Source organism: Perissodus microlepis, chromosome 11 (genome assembly GCF_051167445.1).
Source record: "Perissodus microlepis isolate ML-2025 ecotype Zambia chromosome 11, ASM5116744v1, whole genome shotgun sequence".
Classification (NCBI taxonomy): domain Eukaryota; kingdom Metazoa; phylum Chordata; class Actinopteri; order Cichliformes; family Cichlidae; genus Perissodus; species Perissodus microlepis.
Window position 1 is genome coordinate 15,113,010 of NC_140471.1, and position 20,348 is coordinate 15,133,357.

The window sequence follows — 20,348 nt, forward strand, 5'->3', positions numbered from 1 at the left end:
CACAGATCACTTTCCACACGCCCCAGCGAAAGGTTTTCTTTGTTCATGTGACTTTTGTATGTATGGTTTTGCTCCATCAGATAGTGCAAGATATTCAGACTGTAGGTGCTCGTCTTCTGTTGCAGTTTAAAAACTCCTTTCAAGAGTAATTTTGTTGATAGTAATATTAATAACAATCTATGTCATTTTTGCTCTCTGCTCAGCACAGAGTAGTGCCTTTCCCAGAACCACAATATGGGCATTTGTGAAACTTTCCATCTTTTTTGCATTGTTGACTTTGCTTCAGTTTTCTGTTATTAGTATTGCGTTTTGTGTCTGTGTTTTTGGTATACCCAAACCGCTCTTTTGGCATTGGATTAGGAAGACATACCTGGCGCACCTATTGCAATGTGTGTTCTGGCTTGCCCTGCTTTCCATGGATGGAATGAGTGCTAAAGGCAGGGAAAATAGAGGCACAGACAGACAAACAGAGAGAGAGAGGGAGAGAGAGCAAGCTGGGGAAAGCCTACACTCTGACTCAGAGGGGAGGTAAGGGAATTCCCTGGTGAGCCGGATAGTTTTTACATCTGGTAGGACTGGAGCGTTGCCTGGAGCTCAGCAGCACCATGCAGCCTGGTCTGCAGCAGGGAGAAGTCTGGTCCTCTCTACCTCTGCCTCAGGCTGGAGAGAGGCTTCTTAGCTCTAGCATAATCTGTAACTTTAGAACAACATGATCTACTACAGTAAGCTCGAGCTAATATTCCTCATGTGTAAAAGCTCCTCAGCATCGGACTGAAATGTTTGGATATTCATACCTTCATAGTTTGAAGAAGGCTATGACCTGAACTGCTAAGAGTTCATTCATGCACTGTTTATACTTGGCTGAACTCTTCCACCCTGGGCAGGTTTAAACACCAGACAAACTGGTCGATGTATTGTACTTGTAGCAGTATGTCTAGACTGTCCTTTGGCTTCAGGCTAGAATAACCTTCATGGCTCATACTGGCTCATAGTTCTGGCACTTTGGCACGATAAGACCAACCTCCACCCCTGCTTCAGGCATGAGATTTGGGATCTTACTGTCTCATTAGGATGGTATACTGCCCTCAATTTCAAAATCAGTAATTATTTATCACTGCTAGAATGGTTAAAGCTCTCAAGCACCTTGCTAGAAGAGCATCATGAGGAATGTGTGAAAGGGAAGTTTGTTTCTTATCCGCAGTTTAAAGCTATATTTGTGCAGTGGCTTTGAGAACATCTATACATCAAAGGAACCAGTTGTGTGATAGCAGAAAAATGTTTACATTGTCCTGTGGCCTCTACACTTCTCTTTAGACATGTTTGAACATGTAATTGCCAGAACAGTCTCTCGAACTGTGGAAACATCTTAATATCCCTCCAGTTGATTAGAATAGTGATATACCTTAATGAAATGTGGCTCACTACATGGGTCTTTATGACCGATTTGGCTGCAAGCTGTTGGAGCGACCCTGCTCTGATATATCAAATGATCATCTACCTGCATTCTTTTTCACCATTCGCTCAGTTTCTAAGTGCGGTTCTCGCTGTGACTCTCGCTAGGCTGTGAAATAACATGCAACACACCATTAAGAGCAGCAAGCTTTGATGTCTTTCTAATGCTATCCACTCTACAAATACTATCCAAATGTACAAGTGCAGATGATCCTCCCACCGTCATTCTGAGTCTTCAGATCATTTTCAAACTCAGTGCCACACAGCTGGACTCTTAAAAAGAAGCATAAAATTTCACTCCACTGACCGCCATCCTCCTCAGGCTACAACCCCAGGTCACGTCGGCTCACGCTTTCCCTGTTATACACCGAGAATAACTCACTTCCTGGCTATAAACCCATCATAAATCTACTGTCAAGTCATAATTTATACGGAAGCCCCTCGATCTGAAGCAGACCCACATTTCTCCAATTTCACCAGGTCTTAGATTGGCAGAATCCAGTCGCTCCAGACGGGAAACGCAGCTGGGATCAGTCATGGTGGAATCCCTTTTGGGCTTTTTTGGCTTTGCGCCTCATTGGGCAACAAGGCGAATGCCGTGAAAAATGTGCATAAAATTACTGAAGCATTTTCATTCAAGGTGGCAATGGAGACGCAATAAAATGGAAAATAAACTTGACATAGGTAAACAGGAAAGAGATATAAATACTCTAAAATAATCTTCTCTGGAAAAGAGACGTAGCTGCAGAATATGTCTGGGTTGTTTCACAAGACAACCTCCGCATTTAAGCGTGTGATTCATAGTTTCCATTCTCCAAAATCCTGAAGTGAACTTGGTCAGTGGAAGCTGTTTTGCACTACACAATGCTTTTTGGAAGGAAAAAAAAAAATCACCTTTGGCTGTCAGTATAAAAAAAAAGTTACATTTAAAAAAGGAAAAAAGAAAACGCTCAAATGCTAAAACCTATGAGTTCATTGGAAGGTCAGATACACTGTTACTCAGCTATCTAGGGTTCTTAACTTGGGTAGGTAGTAACAAAAGAAGGACTATAATATATAAAACTAGAAATAACATAAATGAAAGGTTTGGACTTTATGAGGTTTTTTACAACAGCAGCTCTGTTGCCAGGTTGTCACCAGGCAGGTACACGATATTGTTTGTTGTCAGGAACTGAAGAAGAAATGACTCGAAGAGGCCTCACCCTACGTGCTGTCTAGTTGCCTGATGAATGAACATGTTGTCCTGGTTGTGCAGTGCTAGTCTTTGTGGACCAGATTTGCAAGAGTGAGTCATATATAGAAAAGCTGCCTGGTTAACATTTGAGCACAAAGTCTAAAAATAAGCGTGCTTCCATTTGTCCATGTGCATGCATGTGTTCATTCACTTCTTTGTTTGACCAAAGCAAGATTATGCCGTACCTAGAGCTCTCCAGACACAGCTCTTATATGCCACTTATTGTTTTTGTGCTTCCCCTGTTATAATTCAAGTTGAAGGCCAGAACAAAGGTAAAGGATGCTGTGGTTGCATGTGTGCATATGTGTGCATCGGTGTGCGTGCATTACGCGTGGGTGGACTTTGCTTGAAAGAGGAGGTGTTGTCAGGAACAGAAGCGTTTTGCAGATGTTGCAGGGAAGATGGAGAGAATGGAAAGTCCTGTGGTTATCACCCAAACAGCATGCCACAGGTGGCCCCATCCCAATTCCATCAAACTCTTAGCTTTGCTTCATACGATGCAGTGTGATTTGAAAAAAGTTTGACAGAACAAACTGATTTAGAGCTACCAAAGGTGAGACAAAAAAAAAAAGATCAAGAGGGAGGCAGAGAGAAAAGTTTGAAAAACATGTTTACTAGTGGAGGCTGGGGTTGACGTCGGAGTCTAAGGTTTCCCTCTTGGAGCGTCTCCCAGAGCGGAGGCGGGTGAGATTCCCTCTTGGTTCCCCTAGACGTAACATGAGGAACGCTCATCTCTGTCTGCCTCTGTCTCTCCCCTTTTCTCTGACCTTCCCTGAGCCTGTGCTTGCTCTAATCGCCCTTCCATACTCTGAACAACTACACTGCATTACCTTTGCCTCATTCTTTCATGTACCTCAATCATCTGCCACATGCACAGGATCACACACTGTGCCCCCTGGCTACTGCTATTCCCCAAGTCATGCACTTCATCTCCATTGCAGTGAGGTACATTTCTCCATATGCAACTCTTATTTCCACCCAGTTCAAATACAAAAAAAACCCTTATCTGATCTCTCCACCGTCTGTTTTTCTCTTCCCCCCATGTTTTAATATGGCCATTTTGGAAAGATATATCTACTGATGTTCACTCTCTGAATAATAAAGCTGACCACCCGCCCCCACTACCACATCTCACCAACAATAAGCCAGCCGTGACTGGAATCCTTTATTCTCTCGCTCTGTGCATGATGTGAAAAACATAATGCTTTGGGAAAAAAAACAAGGGTTTTACATCTTCCAGAGCTGCTGGGCTTTTGCTGTCGTTTATGTGGAAACTGTCTCTGATTATCTTATCTGATGGCTTCCTGCGCCTGACGCTGCAACTCTAGTTCTCTGTTTAATCTGCAAACTCCTACTTGCGCCTGTTAACATATAGTAGCACTGCCACACTACCCATCCATACAGTTGCGTCACCTGGTGTGCCACTGAAACAAAAGCTGTTCTGTGTCACTGTCATTCATGACAGCAGTAATGACTCATGGTTTCTGCTGAAAAAAGAAGGCTAAAAATTGCAGTGTGGTTGGTGTTGATTGCCGTAACAGAGCCCAGAGCGTCTGTTCACAAAGGTGCGGCGTGAAATCACAAAGAGGACGCAAAGAATGTGAACTGAGCTTCTGCAGGCTCCCAACAGCTGCAGCGGCACACAGGCCTTTTATTGCGAGGCAGCGAGGGGAAACCTCACCACAACAAGAAGAGAAGAAGGGCAGGGAAGAGAGGAAAAGAAGTAGGGGGAGCAAAATAGAAAAAGAAAAAAAAATCTAATCAAGGATTTAACGTCAGGACAGAAATAGTGCAGAACTTTACAGAGACAGACGAAGAAAAGAGAGGATGCATTTCTTGTCGAACGTTAGAGAACAAATAAAACCCGGCTCGTGGCTATACCAAAGCGGCTTCCCCCTTTTTTTGTGCTTTGGTCCAAAACCTTAAAGTCTTCACTTCAGACTTAGATAAGCAACACATTCTTACATTGGAGCTGCAAAAACTGTTGAAATTGTTTTTAAGAAATGAAAGTTAATAAATTATCAATTCACTAAGGAGCTCATCTGAAAGAAGAGGGAAATATTTAGTTCATAATTAAATAATAAAATCTGAAAAATTCGACTAGAAGCAACTTAATAGAGTCAAAATAAGGGCAGACTCCCTCTGGTGCATTGAAACTGGTGTAGCTAGAGTAGAATTTTTTTTTATTTTTTTTTATTTAACCTTTATTTAACCAGGAATGTCCCGTTGAGATCAAAAACCTCTTTTTCAAGGGAGTCCTGGCCAAGAGGCAGCACATTATCAATTCACTAAGGAGCTCATCTGAAAGAAGAGGGAAATATTTAGTTCATAATTAAATAATAAAATCTGAAAAATTCGACTCGAATAAGCAGGTGATCGATGGAGATTTTGGAGTTGATGCCCTGAACAACCTGGATCAGGTCGAGTTTCAATTGTCTCACGATGCTTTATATTATAACGTAAAGACTCTACAGTATTAGAAAGAAACCCCAACACAACAATCAAGTGCTCTGTTTATGTTCCCTTATTATTCAAGACCTTGCATGTCATAAGTAGAATTTTAAATTCAATTCTGGGCTTAACGGGGAGCCAACATGGGAGAAATATGTGATCCAGAACTCTTTTTAGTCCCAGTCAGAGTTCTGGATCAACTGAAGGCTATTCTGGGAGCTTTTAGGACAGCCTGATAATAATGAATTAGAATAGTCCAGCCTAGAAGTGATGCATGCATAAACTAGCTTTTCAGCATCACTGTGACACAGGATGTTTCTAATTTTAGAGATGTCAAAGAGGAGGGTGCGTGACAGACAGCCTGAAAGGGGGAGTGAAAAAACACTAGAGAGAACAGGAGCAGGTCTATTATAGGAAAGAATAGTGACAAAAACGTTTGAATGAGATGACTTTGACAGTGTGAAAATGAAACTGATGAAATAAAAAGATCCAAAACAGCACATATCAACAAGAACTTGAGAGAACAGAATTTCTTTATTGAATTTCTGTCGAAACCGTGATGTTTTTTTTCCCAAAATCCAAAAGTCTGTAGCCACACTCCAGGTGAGGTCCATCTCATCTATATGTTGATGCAGTTTGTAAGGACCTCCGCTAAATAATGCATTTGTCTTTTTGCAAAACAGATGGGCATCATCTTTGGGAGACGGAAGCCAAAGTTGACAAGGACTCCATCAAATCAGTGAGTGCACCTTACCAGCATGATTTATTTGAAATGCTCGTGCCGTCTCCAGTCCCACCTTCCCGTGAGACTTTTTCTCCTTTTCCTCTCTCTGTCTCTTCCTCATCTGTCCCCTGTAATGATGTAACCTTTGCTAAGTTATTACAAATTGCAACATAGACAATGATGTTTAGCCGATGCAATCCTGAATGGAATTTTCACAAAATCTCCTTATCCTCTTGGAAGTAATTAGACGCAGGCTGTCATGTTGTTTTTGCATCTAATCCATGAAGATACACATGTATGGGTTACACACACACACACACACACACACACACACACAATCCTCCTAGCATAGCCAGACGTTTAGTTCACAGTGAGGTGTGCTGAATTGGGCTCAAACACCTCATCTACATTGAGACCGTGCAGCCAAGTGCAAATCGCACCCTACCTGCTGCCTTTCATGAGGGTGGTAATGAGAAAATAAACCAGTGTACTCGTTTAACTGATGCTCAGTCGGACTGTTAATGTAAAAGCAAGCGAAAAGGGAATCGTCGACAGAGGGAATGAGGCAAATGTTTTTCTATGTGTCACAGGGAGCTGCCTGAGCTCTGGACTTAATTAAGATTTCATCAAGGTTCATTAGGCCTGCTTTTTACTGTGGACAGAGTCAAGAACAGAACCTGTTTGCTTGTGCAGGATGACAGTATGTTTTGAAATGCCGATTCTTTTCATCAACTGTGTCAACCCACTGTAAACTAACTGAGGTGATTTACACTCGCACATAGTTAACTATCCCCAACTAAAGTCTGCAAGTCGGGATGTTTGTCGTTGGCTTGCCGCTGCTGTTTCGCTCGGGTAAATGACTCGGTTGCGTCAGTAGGACAAATATGGAGTGTGGTGTCTAATTGCTCCGCAGGGCCGGCTGATGCGTGATGGCTAGAGTCCCGGATGCTGGAAAATTAGCAGTCAGCATTGATAAAACACAAATCTTACAGTGTGTTTGTAAATCTAATAAACAATTACTTAGAGACAGCGAGCGAAAACAGGCCCTCTTCTTATGCCAGCTGCGACTAGACTACTCTAAAGTGCTCCAGTCTGACTGCCTGCTCGACTGTGTTTTTATTGCCATCCAGAGTGTGCTAACTTTCACGGGGTTGGGAAGCGAGGGAAAGCGGCGCGCACGCACTTAACACCCTAAAGTCTGCCACCTGCATGTTTTTCTTTGTCATTATCTGGAGGGTAGACTGGTGCTGAGCTCACCTCCGACTTCCCCCCACCAACCCGTCCCTCCCACCTTCCTTCAAGTGCGGCAATGACCAACAGAAACCTGCTCTCTGTCAAAAAATGCCTCACTCTGAGCCTGTTTAGATCCAGAGGAGAGTCACAGCTGCCCCGGGATCATTTTGCAATGTTCTCAATATATTTGCAAGTTTATATCCATCCAGACTTGCTGTGGTGTAGCGATGCAGAGGAGGCGAACAGGCAAGCCAGCAAAGGCACGGCTGTACAAACAAATAAGCTGGCTGCCTCCCTCCTCTCGTGCAGTACAGGGACGATGCTAAAGCTCCTGGGTTTTCCTCAGAGACAAACACAGGCACTGGACCAACCTCTTGAGCTCTCGTGCTGCATCTACACAGTCCAGACGTGCTCATTTAGACCTGCTCCCAGTCCAGCCTCTTGGAAACAGTATCCTGAATACTGGCCAACTGCAAAACAAACATAGCTGTTGATTAACCTCTTAATTCCCCCAGGTGTACAGTCATTATAAACCCATGCTGTGTAGTCTTTCCAGTCTTTTGAATTTGCAGAACTTAAAATATCGTGGTGATCCCAAGCTTTCCAAAGATGCAAAAACGCCTCAGCCTGACTTTGAGACAAAGCAAGAAATAAAAAGTTTAAACTACAAAGCTAGGTGGACAAGTACTAAAAAGAAGTTGGTTATTTAAGAGGAAATGTGAAAATCAAAATGACGTCTCACACCTGAGTTTTTATTATCATATCATATTTCTGTTTTAGAACGCTCTCGTTGTGGAGATCCCACCATATAGGAACCAGAGAATATCCAGCCCGGTGCAGGTTAACTTCTACGTCTGCAACGGCAAGAGGAAGAGGAGCCAGTCCCAGCGCTTTACCTACCTTCCTCCAAATGGTAATAATCATCCACCCACCCTTTATATTACCAGTGACACTGCAACACTCCTATGCTTTACACAAGCTGCATGCTTTGCGTTCTTTATTGCAACTGTGTGCCTTTTCACGCCTTGACAGCCATTCGTCCTATTTTGCCTCAGCCGTTAAAGTGCTACGTGAAATTTGTAGCCCCCCCCTTTTTTTTGTGAATGTTTTTGACGTTGTAAGTGGCAGCACTTGGCTGAAGCCTCTGAGCGAGTGCAGGAGGTGTGAAGTGTGTTTATTCTGCAGTGACACCACGTTCCCCAGCCATGAGGTGCACCTACTGAGTGACAGAGCCTCTGAGCACTGTTGATGTAGAGGAGTCAATCTCCCAGCGACCTGACTTTCACACCCTGGCCCCACACATTCTCTTCCAGCACACTTATGAATTGACAAAAAAACATTCACGCACGCACACACACACACAGCCAGCCATTGCTTTTCCATATCATTCATGTAGCAACCTGAAAACCCAGAAATACCTCTGTCTGTGTGTGTGCGTGTGTGTGCGTGTGTGTGTGTGTTTATCACAAGCCCCTGGCCTCAGTGTTTATAGACGGCTTTCACGTTGGAATTTGAAGAATGTATTACTAAGAGTTAAAAAGTTCAGCCTCAAAATTACATTGCGAGCTATTTGCTCTTCACAGTAGGCACAGGTGAAAAATCATCTTCAGTATCGCTTTCGAGCATCCCACGAGAATAGCATTATTTTATTGCACCGGTTTGCTCTTTCAAGCCGCAGCTTTCCAAATATGGTGCCATAGTAAGTCCTTTGCTTGTTGGTCTGCTGAGAAGCGGCACCGACGCAGTTAAGAGCTTTTCAAGACACCGGAGAACTCTTCTGCCTCTTTAAACAGTAGTTGCTGAAGGCAGACTTAGCAAATGCTGCAGCTCATTTGCTCGAGCCGGTTTTGGAATTCTAACCAGCAACCGTGCTTTTACAAGGCACGCATCCCCCTTGTGATAACCAGCGAAATCCATTAGATCAAAACAGTGGTATCTTGTTTTCATTGATCAGAGCCTAATGGGTCTAATGCTTCTGGGATAGCAGGCAAGCAATGTGTTTAAAGACCAGAGCTGTTAATAAGATGTGACATTTAGATTATCAGCAGATGCATTTATGGCCTCGGGAGATAAGTGATCAGGATTTTGGATGAGGCTCTGAGAACAAATAGAGCACAGCCCTATTTGGAGATGCCTGATAATATGATGAACAAGTGCATTGTGGGTAACCGGACAAGTGTGGGACAAGACAAACTGTGGCCATATATAGCTGCTCATCTGTTTCATATAGAAAGAGACAGAGAAAAAAGGAGATGCAAAGGCTTTTCAACATCCACGGTGCATCTCAAAGTCAGTTCTCTGAGCGTGCACGCAGCTCTAATTAAAAGATGGCTTGTTGTGTTCTTTCCTTTGCTGCCAAATAAACCACAAGTACAGCGTGGACCACACAAGCGGGGCCCATGTCTTGTCAAAGAAGTTTAATTAACTTACAAGTGTCACAGCCAAAGCGACCACGACAAGCGTTTTGAGTTCTATTTTCAGATACAGCATACGCATTAAAAAAGTACAGCTGATCATATGAAAAACAGAGACTCTGTTGGGAGATAGCAGGTGAAGCAGAACACAGAGCTTGAGTTCCATAGTTGTGATCTACCTGGCAAAAACTTTGGTTTTATTTTTTTGACCACAATGTTAAAATTGTTCTAATTATCACAAACAGACTGTGCACAGTGATGATGACTGCAATAGTTTCATAGTTTCAATACTGCAGCAGAGAATGAGGAAACCCTAGTGAAGCTGTTTGCTTTTGAGGGTTTCAGTGTGTGTGTGTCAACAGTGAGTGAAACAACCAACACTGTGGCCATGTACTCGGGGTGGGCTGCGGAGGAGAACACCCACACACACGCATAGACACACATTGCTGTCGACACTTTTTTTTACTTCTTCTTTTTTTTGCTCGCTCGTATGAAAAGACTCTTCCGGCCCTATGTCCCACTTCAAGCACAATTGTGGTCTCTGACGTTGTTTAGAAAGAACATTTCTTTCACACTCTGCTGTCTGTTCATCTATAAAAAGCAAACCAAAACCTTAAAATAGCCCAACTTGTTTAAAACAGCGGAAGGATGAAGCAAACACTCTCTGGGACCCAGATGCTAGTGAAAACCACCTTTATTTTCCATTCAGGTCATGTGACCATCTTGTTATTCTTTGACACTAATGCATATGTGGTTGGCAATACTGCGGCTAAACATTGATACCTGCATTTGAAGAACAAAACACATCCGGAGGGGGGGGGGGATAATAAAACAAACAAACTGTTTGCTATATTTTGCCCCGCAAGTACACCAGACATATTATTTCAACAGGCATCATTATTTCAGCAGATCTGTATGTTCACTGCCTCTGTTGTTAATTAAGAAGTTTATATTAGGCCCGTCAGATGCAGTGGAAAGATAGCAATAGATGGATGCTGCGGAATTTTGAGACATTGCCATGCTAATATATTGCAAAAAAATGGACATGCTCTATGTAAGTGAGGAAGAGGTGAATTGTGTATACAAAGCAGGAAACTGTTAGAGGAAGAGTAAATTCAGTTCAGTTCAATTCAATATAGTTATACAGCGCCAAATCACAACACAACACAGTCGTAGTCACAACAGTTGCCTCAAGGCGCTTTATATTGTAAGATAGACCCTACAATAATACATACAGAGAGAAACCCAATCATATGGCCCCCTATGAGCAAGCACTTTGGTGACAGTGGAAAGGAAAAACTCCCTTTTAACAGGAAGAAACCTCCGGCAGAACCAGGCTCAGGGAGGGGCGGCTGTCTGCCGCAACCTGATGGGTCGGTAATACCAATAGATTTAAATTTTAGCAGAAATAGTGCAAAAAGTGTTTTGGTCTGTATGTCTAATTCCTCATTTCTGACTATATAAATTTTATGTATCACATTATGTTAAGGCTTAAAGTTTCATTATTTGGGACAACTGTGACTGACATTTGGCTGCCGCTAGCTGGACTGTTAGCTATCTGCTAGGCTAAACTGGACCTCTCTGTCCTGATTGTGGTGTCGCTCATATGACTTTCTGTGCACACAATTGCATCAACGACATATCTAAGAAGTCTGCGTTCCAGTTTTGGTGAGTAAAATTCCAGTATATTATTTATATGTTTGTAGTTAGAAGGTATCTCAGGAGACACCCTTGATAACCAAACTTCATAGTATTAGTTGATAATTTAGCAACCTAACCACTAGTCCAAATATAGTCATGTTTTACATCAAAAGAAGAAAATAAAAGATGATGGCTGTCATTTTAAAGTTAAGAGATTGTTGTGGTGGCTATCCGGTCTTTAAGTGATGACGTGATGAATCCTGAATCCTGCTTCCGGGCCCAAACTACTCTACTACTGCGTTTAATAAGGCTGTTTTGCTTTTATCATGTTTTAATGCTTTGTATCTTGTTCTATTTAATCTCAACAAGCCCCTAAAAACAGTCAGTGATCACTGTCGGCCTCTCTCGGTTTTTGTTACCACTATTCAATTTAAAGCTGAGTTTTTTAAACCTTACGATGTAATTACAGCTCAGCCCATGCAGCAGTATATTAATGACTAACCTCGTATTGTGGATGGATTATCTAAGTTGTTCTCCTGACTGAAGTTTGATCCGTTTACAGCATCCTGCCATGAGATTGCATTTGCCCCTAACCATCGGGATCCCTCACCTCAACTTTTATTGAGTGTAAAAAAGGCCTCCGTTTGTTAGCGTTCATCCTCCAGCTTTACTGTTTATATTATGCTAACATAGCTGTGTTGCTAGCGATCACGTAGCACATCATTATATACCAGCTAGCCAAACTTCAGTAACCCTACAAAACTCACTGCTGTTTAGTTTTCTGTCTTCATTTATGTTGGAAGTGATAGCAAAGCTGTACGTCTTAATTTGTTTCAGAAATCCCTCAGTCTGAACATGGTATATTATATTTAGATGGAAGCTAGCGAGCTAACTCCCTGCTAACTTCTAACTCCGTTAAACTTCATAAATTCTGTTTTCATGGATGCCTGGATGTTAAACTTAATTCTTACACCTGGTAGAGCAGCCACACTGACCATTTTATTACAGATGAAAGAATTTAGACAGTTTTTCAACTCTCAGTAATGCTGCAGTGATTGTTTGACTTGGAGACCTGCAGCAGTGTTTGGGCCCAGACATAGCTAATGACGTTAGACTTAAAGACCAGATAGCTATCTTTTATATGCAGTCTATGATATACACAAAGCAACCCCCGCCTGTGTCCAAGTGAATACAAGAACTTGACCTTTCCCTTTACAGAACAAAATAAAGATTATTTTTTAGAATCCTTAGAAAAAAAGAGTTATACCAGTTATGGAAAAAATGTTTCTCCATCGGGATGAACTGATTATGAGCTATAGGTGCATTTAGCCGATGAGTCGAGAAGACTGCTATTGTTTAAATATACCATCAGCAGCATTTGCGGTTGAAGCCTAAGTGCCTGTCTGTGATGATGAGATGTACATGCAGAACAACTGTCGTCTGGTTCCCAGAATGAGCTTCCCTTTTCCGAGCTCCCATCCAATAATTCTTGCGTGTGTAGAGATGTGACGTGTTGCTCTTCAAATAAGAAACAGTTTTCACCAACCACATTAAACAACAAATGCTAAAAAAATGCTGGCAGTGACCAAAGCTCAGGCGAAGAACTTCTCGGAACCCCTTTATTTTTACAGGCCGTTTGGAGATTCCTCTGTAATATCAAGTTCTATTCTTAACGCAAATGGCTGCCTACTCTCCCCCACCATCACTGCATCAGTCTGTGGTTGGAGCTAGAGAGGGTAGAGCCAGAAACATGTTCTGTGACACATACAGGAAAAGTTAATGAACCACACGTTGATCTTTTGTTGTAAATATTTGCACAGTCATGTTTTTCTAAAAAAAAATAAAAAATCTGGACAATGACTGAACTGTTTCTGTCAGGTCTGCAGCTTTGGGTGTTTTTACACTAACCTACAGTATACCAAAGCCCACGGTATGCTGTGTGTCCAGATTGCCTACACAGTGGGACACGGTGCACGAGGTACCTTTGAGTTAATGAACTACCACCTGCTCCATGTTAAATGTCACGGGAGATTCATGCCGATAGTATGAGGTGTGTCCAGAATTTCTTAAAATGTTTTTCACAGTGGCATAATAGTATCATATTTTACCAGTGGAAAAGAGTGTTAGAACCTATTGCATCCTAAAATACCTCTTGAATTTGCCCAGAAGTACAGATGCTCTTCTTTAGAAAGTGTTTTATAAAGCTCACATAAGCCCTGCATGCTTTTTTTAATGAAATAAACAGATACAGACACACATCACTGTCCCTATTCCCATCAGAGGAAACAAGTGCTCAGTAAAATACCTAGATCATTCCTGATCAGTTCAATACAAGCAGACAGAAGGGAAAACTGCCAGAAATGGAGAGAAAACCATGTGCGGAGCATCAACAGTCTGTGGGCCATAACCCACAGGTTGGGAGGAAATAGAAGCCAGCTGAAGTTGCACTGGGCCCGGTGAATCTGTTTTCTCAGTTCTCATATAAAGTTGAAATGAGACACAGAGATGGACCAAGCTGGAGGAAACACGTCTGTTTATAAATTGAGGAGGGAGGAGTATGAATTTTGGAGAAAATGTTTGCAACTTTGGAGAACAGGCAGGTGGAGGTTTTGCTTAATCTAAAAAACAATGCTTAGAATTTCCTTTACTCTTAATGAACAGCCTTTTCCTACATAAGTCAAACATGTCAAACAGCCGTCCCATTATGCTGAATGCGAAATGAGGAACGGCATTGCACCAAGCCCAAATGTGGATTCAAGGACAACCTGATTAGAACTTGGTTTTAAAAGGTCAAGGTCACGGTGAGCTTACAAAACACATGCTGGGCTATAACGCCAGACTTTATACACTAATTATGACACAATTTCATAAAAATGTCTAATAGGATAAAAAGACAAAGCTGTAAAAACACTCTTTCTGGCGGCTGGTCAATGTCATAATCCAAGAATAGAAGACAGCGAGGTTGCAATTGCTGTATATTTCACATGTGCTCAGATACTTAAATAATGACAGCAATACTTTGGTGAAAGGCATCTGTACATGCAATAAATTACTCTGGACGTATGCAACTTGCATTATTATTATTATTATTATATTGTAATTATTATTATTTTTTCATTTAACTTCTGCAAGGAGACATTTAAAACAAGATATCAGTTTTCAGGATCCGTTAAGCGCGATGTTCTTTAAATATTTAACGGGACTTTTTTTTTTGACTGATTTCATAAGGCAGAAGGTTAAATGTGTTTCAAATTAGAGGCAGCAATGCAGATCGGGACCCCAAGCTAAAATATGAAAATGGTCTCATTTTATGACATTTCCACTCTGATATCACACCCTCGGCTCCTTGGCACACTTCTGTCCATTCACACCAGAGAAAAAGGCACAGGAGACAAAGACAATCTGGAGGGAAGTAACTGTGGATGTTATGTGACCATGTGACTCACTTGTTATTCCCCAGGCCACGGAGAGGAGGCCTGTGCATCATGGGACTCGACTCACCGTGCTGCCCCAGACACCAAGCCTGGTCTCTGGGCTCTGAAAGCAGACAAGGCTGACGTAAATGTGTTCCCTGCCGCGTTATCGCTGCTCTGTAGCTCGGCACCCGGGAGGCTACAGACGAGTTTGGTGCCTTTTCAGACCAAACTCTCACATACCTAGATGTCTTTTTTTTTTTTTGACACAGTAAGGGACAATTTGCCTTTTTTTCTGTCAGTGAAAGGTTCTATTATGTACAAAAATCATACACACAGACATCTTATTCATATTGACAGCTTCAAGTAAATGTCACTACGAAGTACATTTAGCCAAAAACTTTTAATGGCTGGCACCAAACAGTCACCACACCCATTAACACATTTTAACAATTGCTAGGAATAAACAGTATGTCCATTGTGACTCAGAAGCCTTTGCTGTGCATTTGGGTATCTTAACACGGGCCTATTACTTTTGTGCTGGCACAGCCTGTGCATATGTACTTATATAATAACTCAGCAGTGAGCTTGTTAATATGGATCCCTCTCCGTCACTCAACCCGGTCCATAAACACGCCGCTGTTTATGAAGGCTTCGGATTGTGATTGAAATTTTCAATTACTAGAAAACCTTTCTTGACAGTGAAGAGGAAGTATGTGATACCTGTCAGTCAGAAGTAATCAGGAAACAACGCAGACAGTCTGCACTGGATTAGAAGTTAGAAGGGCGCAGGCAGGATGATCAAATGGGGTCACTGCACTCTCTGCATTAGCTGAGGTCTGAAGCTCCTGAAACCACAGGCACAGCTCTGCAACCTCTTAAGCAGCTCAGGCAGCCTAATCAAAATCAAATCATCTCCTTTTTTTTCACCCCTCCCCCCCCCCCACCACCACCACCACCACCACCACCACCACTATCTTTTTGGTCCTGAGAGAAACAATTACTTCTGGAGTGTGGAGGAAACCTGGGGGTCCTGAGCAGCAGCAGCAGCAACAGCAGCAGCACTCCACTGCTTTAAAGTACTTTTATTGGATATCAGAGCTGGAGGAGAGTCCAAAGAAAATAGGTCCTATTCATTATTAGAGCCAGCTGTGGCTTTCCACACTGATGACTCATCCATTTTTCTTTCCTCCCTATTCTTTTGCTTTTTTTCACGGTGTGGTAAAGATGGGTGGCAAAAGAGGAGGCGTAAGGATTTCTCTGTTAGAGGACTCTGCCAAGTTGACGCTGAGCCCAGATCCACTGGTGGTTGTTTGTTTGGATTATAAAGGGTATCACAGGCGCAGTTCTGCCTGCTCGATGCTTTACTCAGCCTCAGTCATACGCTCACTGCGCCACGTGGATTCCCTGCACGTTTTATAACCTCTCCTTTCTTTCTTTCTTTCTACTTTCCCCCATCAGTGCCGGTCATAAAGACAGAACCCCACGATGAATATGATTCTCTGGGTACCGTGGGGCTCTCCATGCATTCCACTCCCTACTACAGCCAGCCAAGACTCACTCCCATCATGCCTGTGGCCGACCCTGAAGCCTGCCTGGTTGGGGGCTACCCTTCGTGCCCACCTTGCCATGCTGCCATGCCATCGTCACCCCCCAGTTCAAGCCCCACCCTTCATGACCTGTCTCCTGTGGCATTCAGCAAGTGCCTCCCCAACAGCCCCACCCACGCAGCAGCACCACCAGGACCCATGGTAGCACCCCCTATTCAGGACAACCCTGGCCACCCTAATCTCGCCCACCCATCTTCGCCAGATAACAACTCTTCTCTAGGGTTGCTCCACTCCCAGGGTAGCCCCAACCACCTCAACAGCCCAGGACGCCATAACTACCACCCTATCTATACCAACAGCAGCCCCTCATCTTCCCCAGCGTCCCACCCCTCCACTCCAGTTGGGCCTGCGGAGAGCCCATTCGTTCAGGCCTACAGCCCAGTTGGCTCAGCCCAAGCTGGAGGGAGGTCACCAAGCTTGCTACCTGAGGATGCCAGCCCACCTTCGATGGCCATCACCGTCAAGCAGGAGCCCCAGGAACTGGACCAGATGTACCTAGATGACGGTGAGTTCCTGCAGTGTATGCACATTATCCAGAATAATAACTAAATGAAGTTATACGTTTCTCTTTATGAGATCACTGTCCGTGCCAAAATTGGCTGTTTGCGCAACACATCACATTTATTTAACAGCTTTTTCTTATCTGCAAGCCCTCACGCACGGCCGCACCCTACTGCACCTCAGAGTATTTCCTGAAAAAAATTCTGGCAGCATATTTACGTCAGATTTGTTTAATTTTAGGCCCAGCGGATTTATTTGCTTTTGGTTTTAATGTGCCGGCCAGCTTATGTTGTCCGAATGGCAGCTTGACTTTCAAACGGTAAATTGCCTTGATGGGATTTTGAAACAATCTGTCAAAACATCACAGCACTGGGGTCAACCGGGGTGCAGCCGAACAAAAACAGTGGCACACGCGTAGCGATCCAAACTGTTGACACAACGACTAATGAAGGAAGCAAAACAATGGGTAGGGGTTTCCTGAGCCGGCCCACCCCCTCCTCATCGCCACCCCCAAATATCTGGGAGGGATGCTGGGACGCAAGAGGCAGAGGCTTTGTTTTCCCATCATTTCCCCACGGAGTCCACACCATGCAGCTGTCGTCATCAGGGGAGACTGTGGGGTCACCAGTCTCCCTCTAGCAATGAAACCAGTCACACCCAAGAGACCATATGGTTGGGTTTATTGCCTCCTGTGTCCATCGCACATTGTGTCTCTAAGGGCAGCAACCTGTTATCTGTGTTAGCAGAAGCTCCACTTGCTGTTATGATATATATCCATAGAGCACATCCCTGGCATCCAGCCAGCTTGACCTGTTAAAATCTGCCTGCAAACTACTAGAGGTGGTGGAGAGGGGAGGGAGGCGCCACCGCATTGAACTCAGGAATATCACCCTTCCTGTGCACCTTTTGTTCAGTAAACTAATGTTGTTGTATGTGTGTGTATGAGCTCATACGCATTCACTCAACAGCTCTGGGAGTACAGGGGTGATAGGCATGAGGGGACCTGGGGAGTTTTGCTGTGGAACTGTAATTGAGTTGAAAAGCAGTTGTCAGCATATCTGTCAGTCTTGATGAGTCCCGTTAGTCATTATCTCATAAACAGACAATACAGACACAGGAGGGATGTCTGCCCCTTATCAGCTCTATAAACTGATTTGAAACTTTCTCTTTCCTCTAAAAAAATAACAAAAGTAAATAAATCTTTTAGACTTTTTCCTCTTTGAATTCATACAAATCTGGACTGTCTGGAGATGTAAGCTGAATCCTTTCTTGTTGCTTTCAATAATTACGGCAGCAGAAGCGTTCACGTGGGCATTAATTGAATAAAGTAAAACGATAGCTTTATTTTGAGTTTTCTACTACGGTTGCCAAAGGGGTCCTTTTACACCAACCGACGTGGCAGTGCTCATCCAAGTAACCTTGTTTCTCTTCCCCGCTACTCCATCCTCTGTCACTTTAGCAAGCTCAGTCTTCCTTCCTCTGTATTCAGCCTGCGATTATAGCTACATTAGGGACGCACAGGAATGTGTATTGATTGACCAAAGACAGTGAGGCAGCCCCTTGAAAACCTCAGCGTGCTGCTGTTTACATCACCTAACGTCTGTGCAAGCATCTGTGGTAAACTCTTGGAGTCCTGGTAAGTGTGCGGTGGTAACAGCATACTGCCAAGGCATCTGCTGCTCCAAGGCCCGACCCTATCCAAAACCCCTCAAATGAGCCCTGAGCTAAAATAAATAGGATCGGAAGGCAGCTCAACCCGGCGTCTCACTCCCCTGTCCGCACGCATTACAGCCGTGTGTTAGCAAGCTCAATTAAAGAAAGAAGACTAGCAGATGACCTCACCGCGGCAGCGGTGATTTAACACCGGCCATGAAGAAAAAGCGTTCCTCCCAAGCAGTTGGGGAGCCCGTGATTTGGAGTCGGCAGGAGCACACTTGATCTTCCCCAAGAGCAGTGCACCTCCCACGCCCTAACACTGAGGCCTCCCGACTCTCATCAGCCAGAGGAAATGTGTCTCTCTGGCTGGGCCCAGGTTTTACACAGCCCCTGAGAAATCACTCAACTTATCAACGGTGAGCTACTGTACCGTAAGGAGCTGGGTTAGCAGGGAGGGGGTCTGAGATGTAAACACCCCTAACTGCCGTAGACACAGTCTCCATTGTAAAGTGCTGAACTCTTCCCTCTGCTGCGATAGAAGCTTTACTAACTTCAGTGTGAGCCATGATATGATGGTTCTTTTTTGTTTTTTCTGCAATGAGGTTTTATGGGAAGACTCCAGTTGGCAGTCAGATCACCGTTGGAGCTCCCATTTTCACTCAGTGGCATGTTGGCTCTCACCTGCTTACAGCCTCACTTCTCCTACCTGGAATTAAGGCCAAATATCAGCGTGGTTTAGGGAATGGAGGCGAGAAGAGGCTGAAACACCCTTCTGCTAGGCGACTACGCCTTGTTGCATTGTTGACTCACTGTGGTAAACAACTCATAGTGGGGCTCTTGTAAAAGCAAAGATTTCAGACATTTCGTACTTACTCGCAGCCCGCTATCTGTACTTTATGAGCTAGAAAAATGGCAGTCAAATGAGATCAGTGGGTACACAAATAGAATTTTATGAATAACTCGGTCTGAAGGATTACGTTTGTCTTGTTAGCTGAACTAATTAAGCCAAAAAAGAAAAAAAGAAAAGAAAGCTTTAATGACAGCATGTTTTTGTCATATATTTTAAGGCGCACTTCTGGTGACATCGCTTCCTGTGACATATCTTGGTCTACATATGAAAAACACGGGTTACACAAACCTAAGCTACTATTCTGAGACTTATTTTTCTTGCCTTGGAAACCTGTTCCTGCTGTTTATAGGTATTTTGCTGTGGTTGCGAGTAGAGTAGAGTAGAGCAGAGGTGATGTGTTGGCAGTGTGAGGCATTCGGGGCCTATGAGGCTGCTGCCGTGTGTCCTGTCTCATTAGCTGCTGCTGTGATGGGTGATATCATGAAATGTAACTGAATGCAGCACGCAGCAAAGGAACTACTGTTAATCAGAGAGCCAGATTTCTACCACCTGCCTCTCTGGGAAACAGAGGGCCCTTATTCCCTAAAATAAGAAAAACACAGAGTGCAAACCAGCCTCTGCTGATTTCTGACATTTGACATATGTGCTCTGGTTTCCTTGTGTTGCGATTGTTTCCTCCTCAATTCAAAACTAGTGTGCTTTTTACTAACTGAAAACAGAATTGTTGTTGATCCTTCTTTCCTCCTTCCTTCGCTGCCCAACTCCCAACCCCCAGCAACAAAAGCGGAATTCTAGCCTTCCCGAGGATCCCTGTCCACCACCAGTGCTTCTGAAGGCAACTCAAAGCATTCTTCATGGAAACTTTTACACATCCTGGCAAGGTGCCCAGACCCCAGGACTCCGCAAAACCCCTAATGATGATTGAGCGTGCGTCCTCACTGCGCTGAAAACATGCTGAGTCGCTAACATTGGAGTGTGCCGCAAGGCTTCATTGGGGTGTGGGGGGGGGGGCAGAAGACTGCAAGATTTGGGGGTTGAAGTGCCTAATGGGACTCACTAAAGCAGGGCTACTCCTGTATGTTTAGACAGCATTAGTATAGTATACGTGCGTGCGTGTTTTTTCGCTATTAGTTGGTCGACTCGGCTTAGATGTGGAAGCACTGTAAGTG

At 43.7% G+C, this 20,348-nt stretch overlaps 1 protein-coding gene across 2 annotated transcripts in view; it reads left to right on the forward strand.

Annotated features, from left to right (window-relative positions):
• Positions 1-20,348, forward strand: part of LOC146377409 (nuclear factor of activated T-cells, cytoplasmic 1-like) — a 60,503-nt gene that overhangs the window by 24,911 nt on the left and 15,244 nt on the right. For both annotated transcript variants that reach the window (XM_084944196.1, XM_084944197.1), the window contains exons 7-9: positions 5,821-5,876; positions 7,875-8,007; positions 16,024-16,677. In XM_084944196.1, coding sequence (XP_084800322.1) covers positions 5,821-5,876; positions 7,875-8,007; positions 16,024-16,677 — 843 coding nt within the window. The remainder of the gene's footprint in view (positions 1-5,820; positions 5,877-7,874; positions 8,008-16,023; positions 16,678-20,348) is intronic.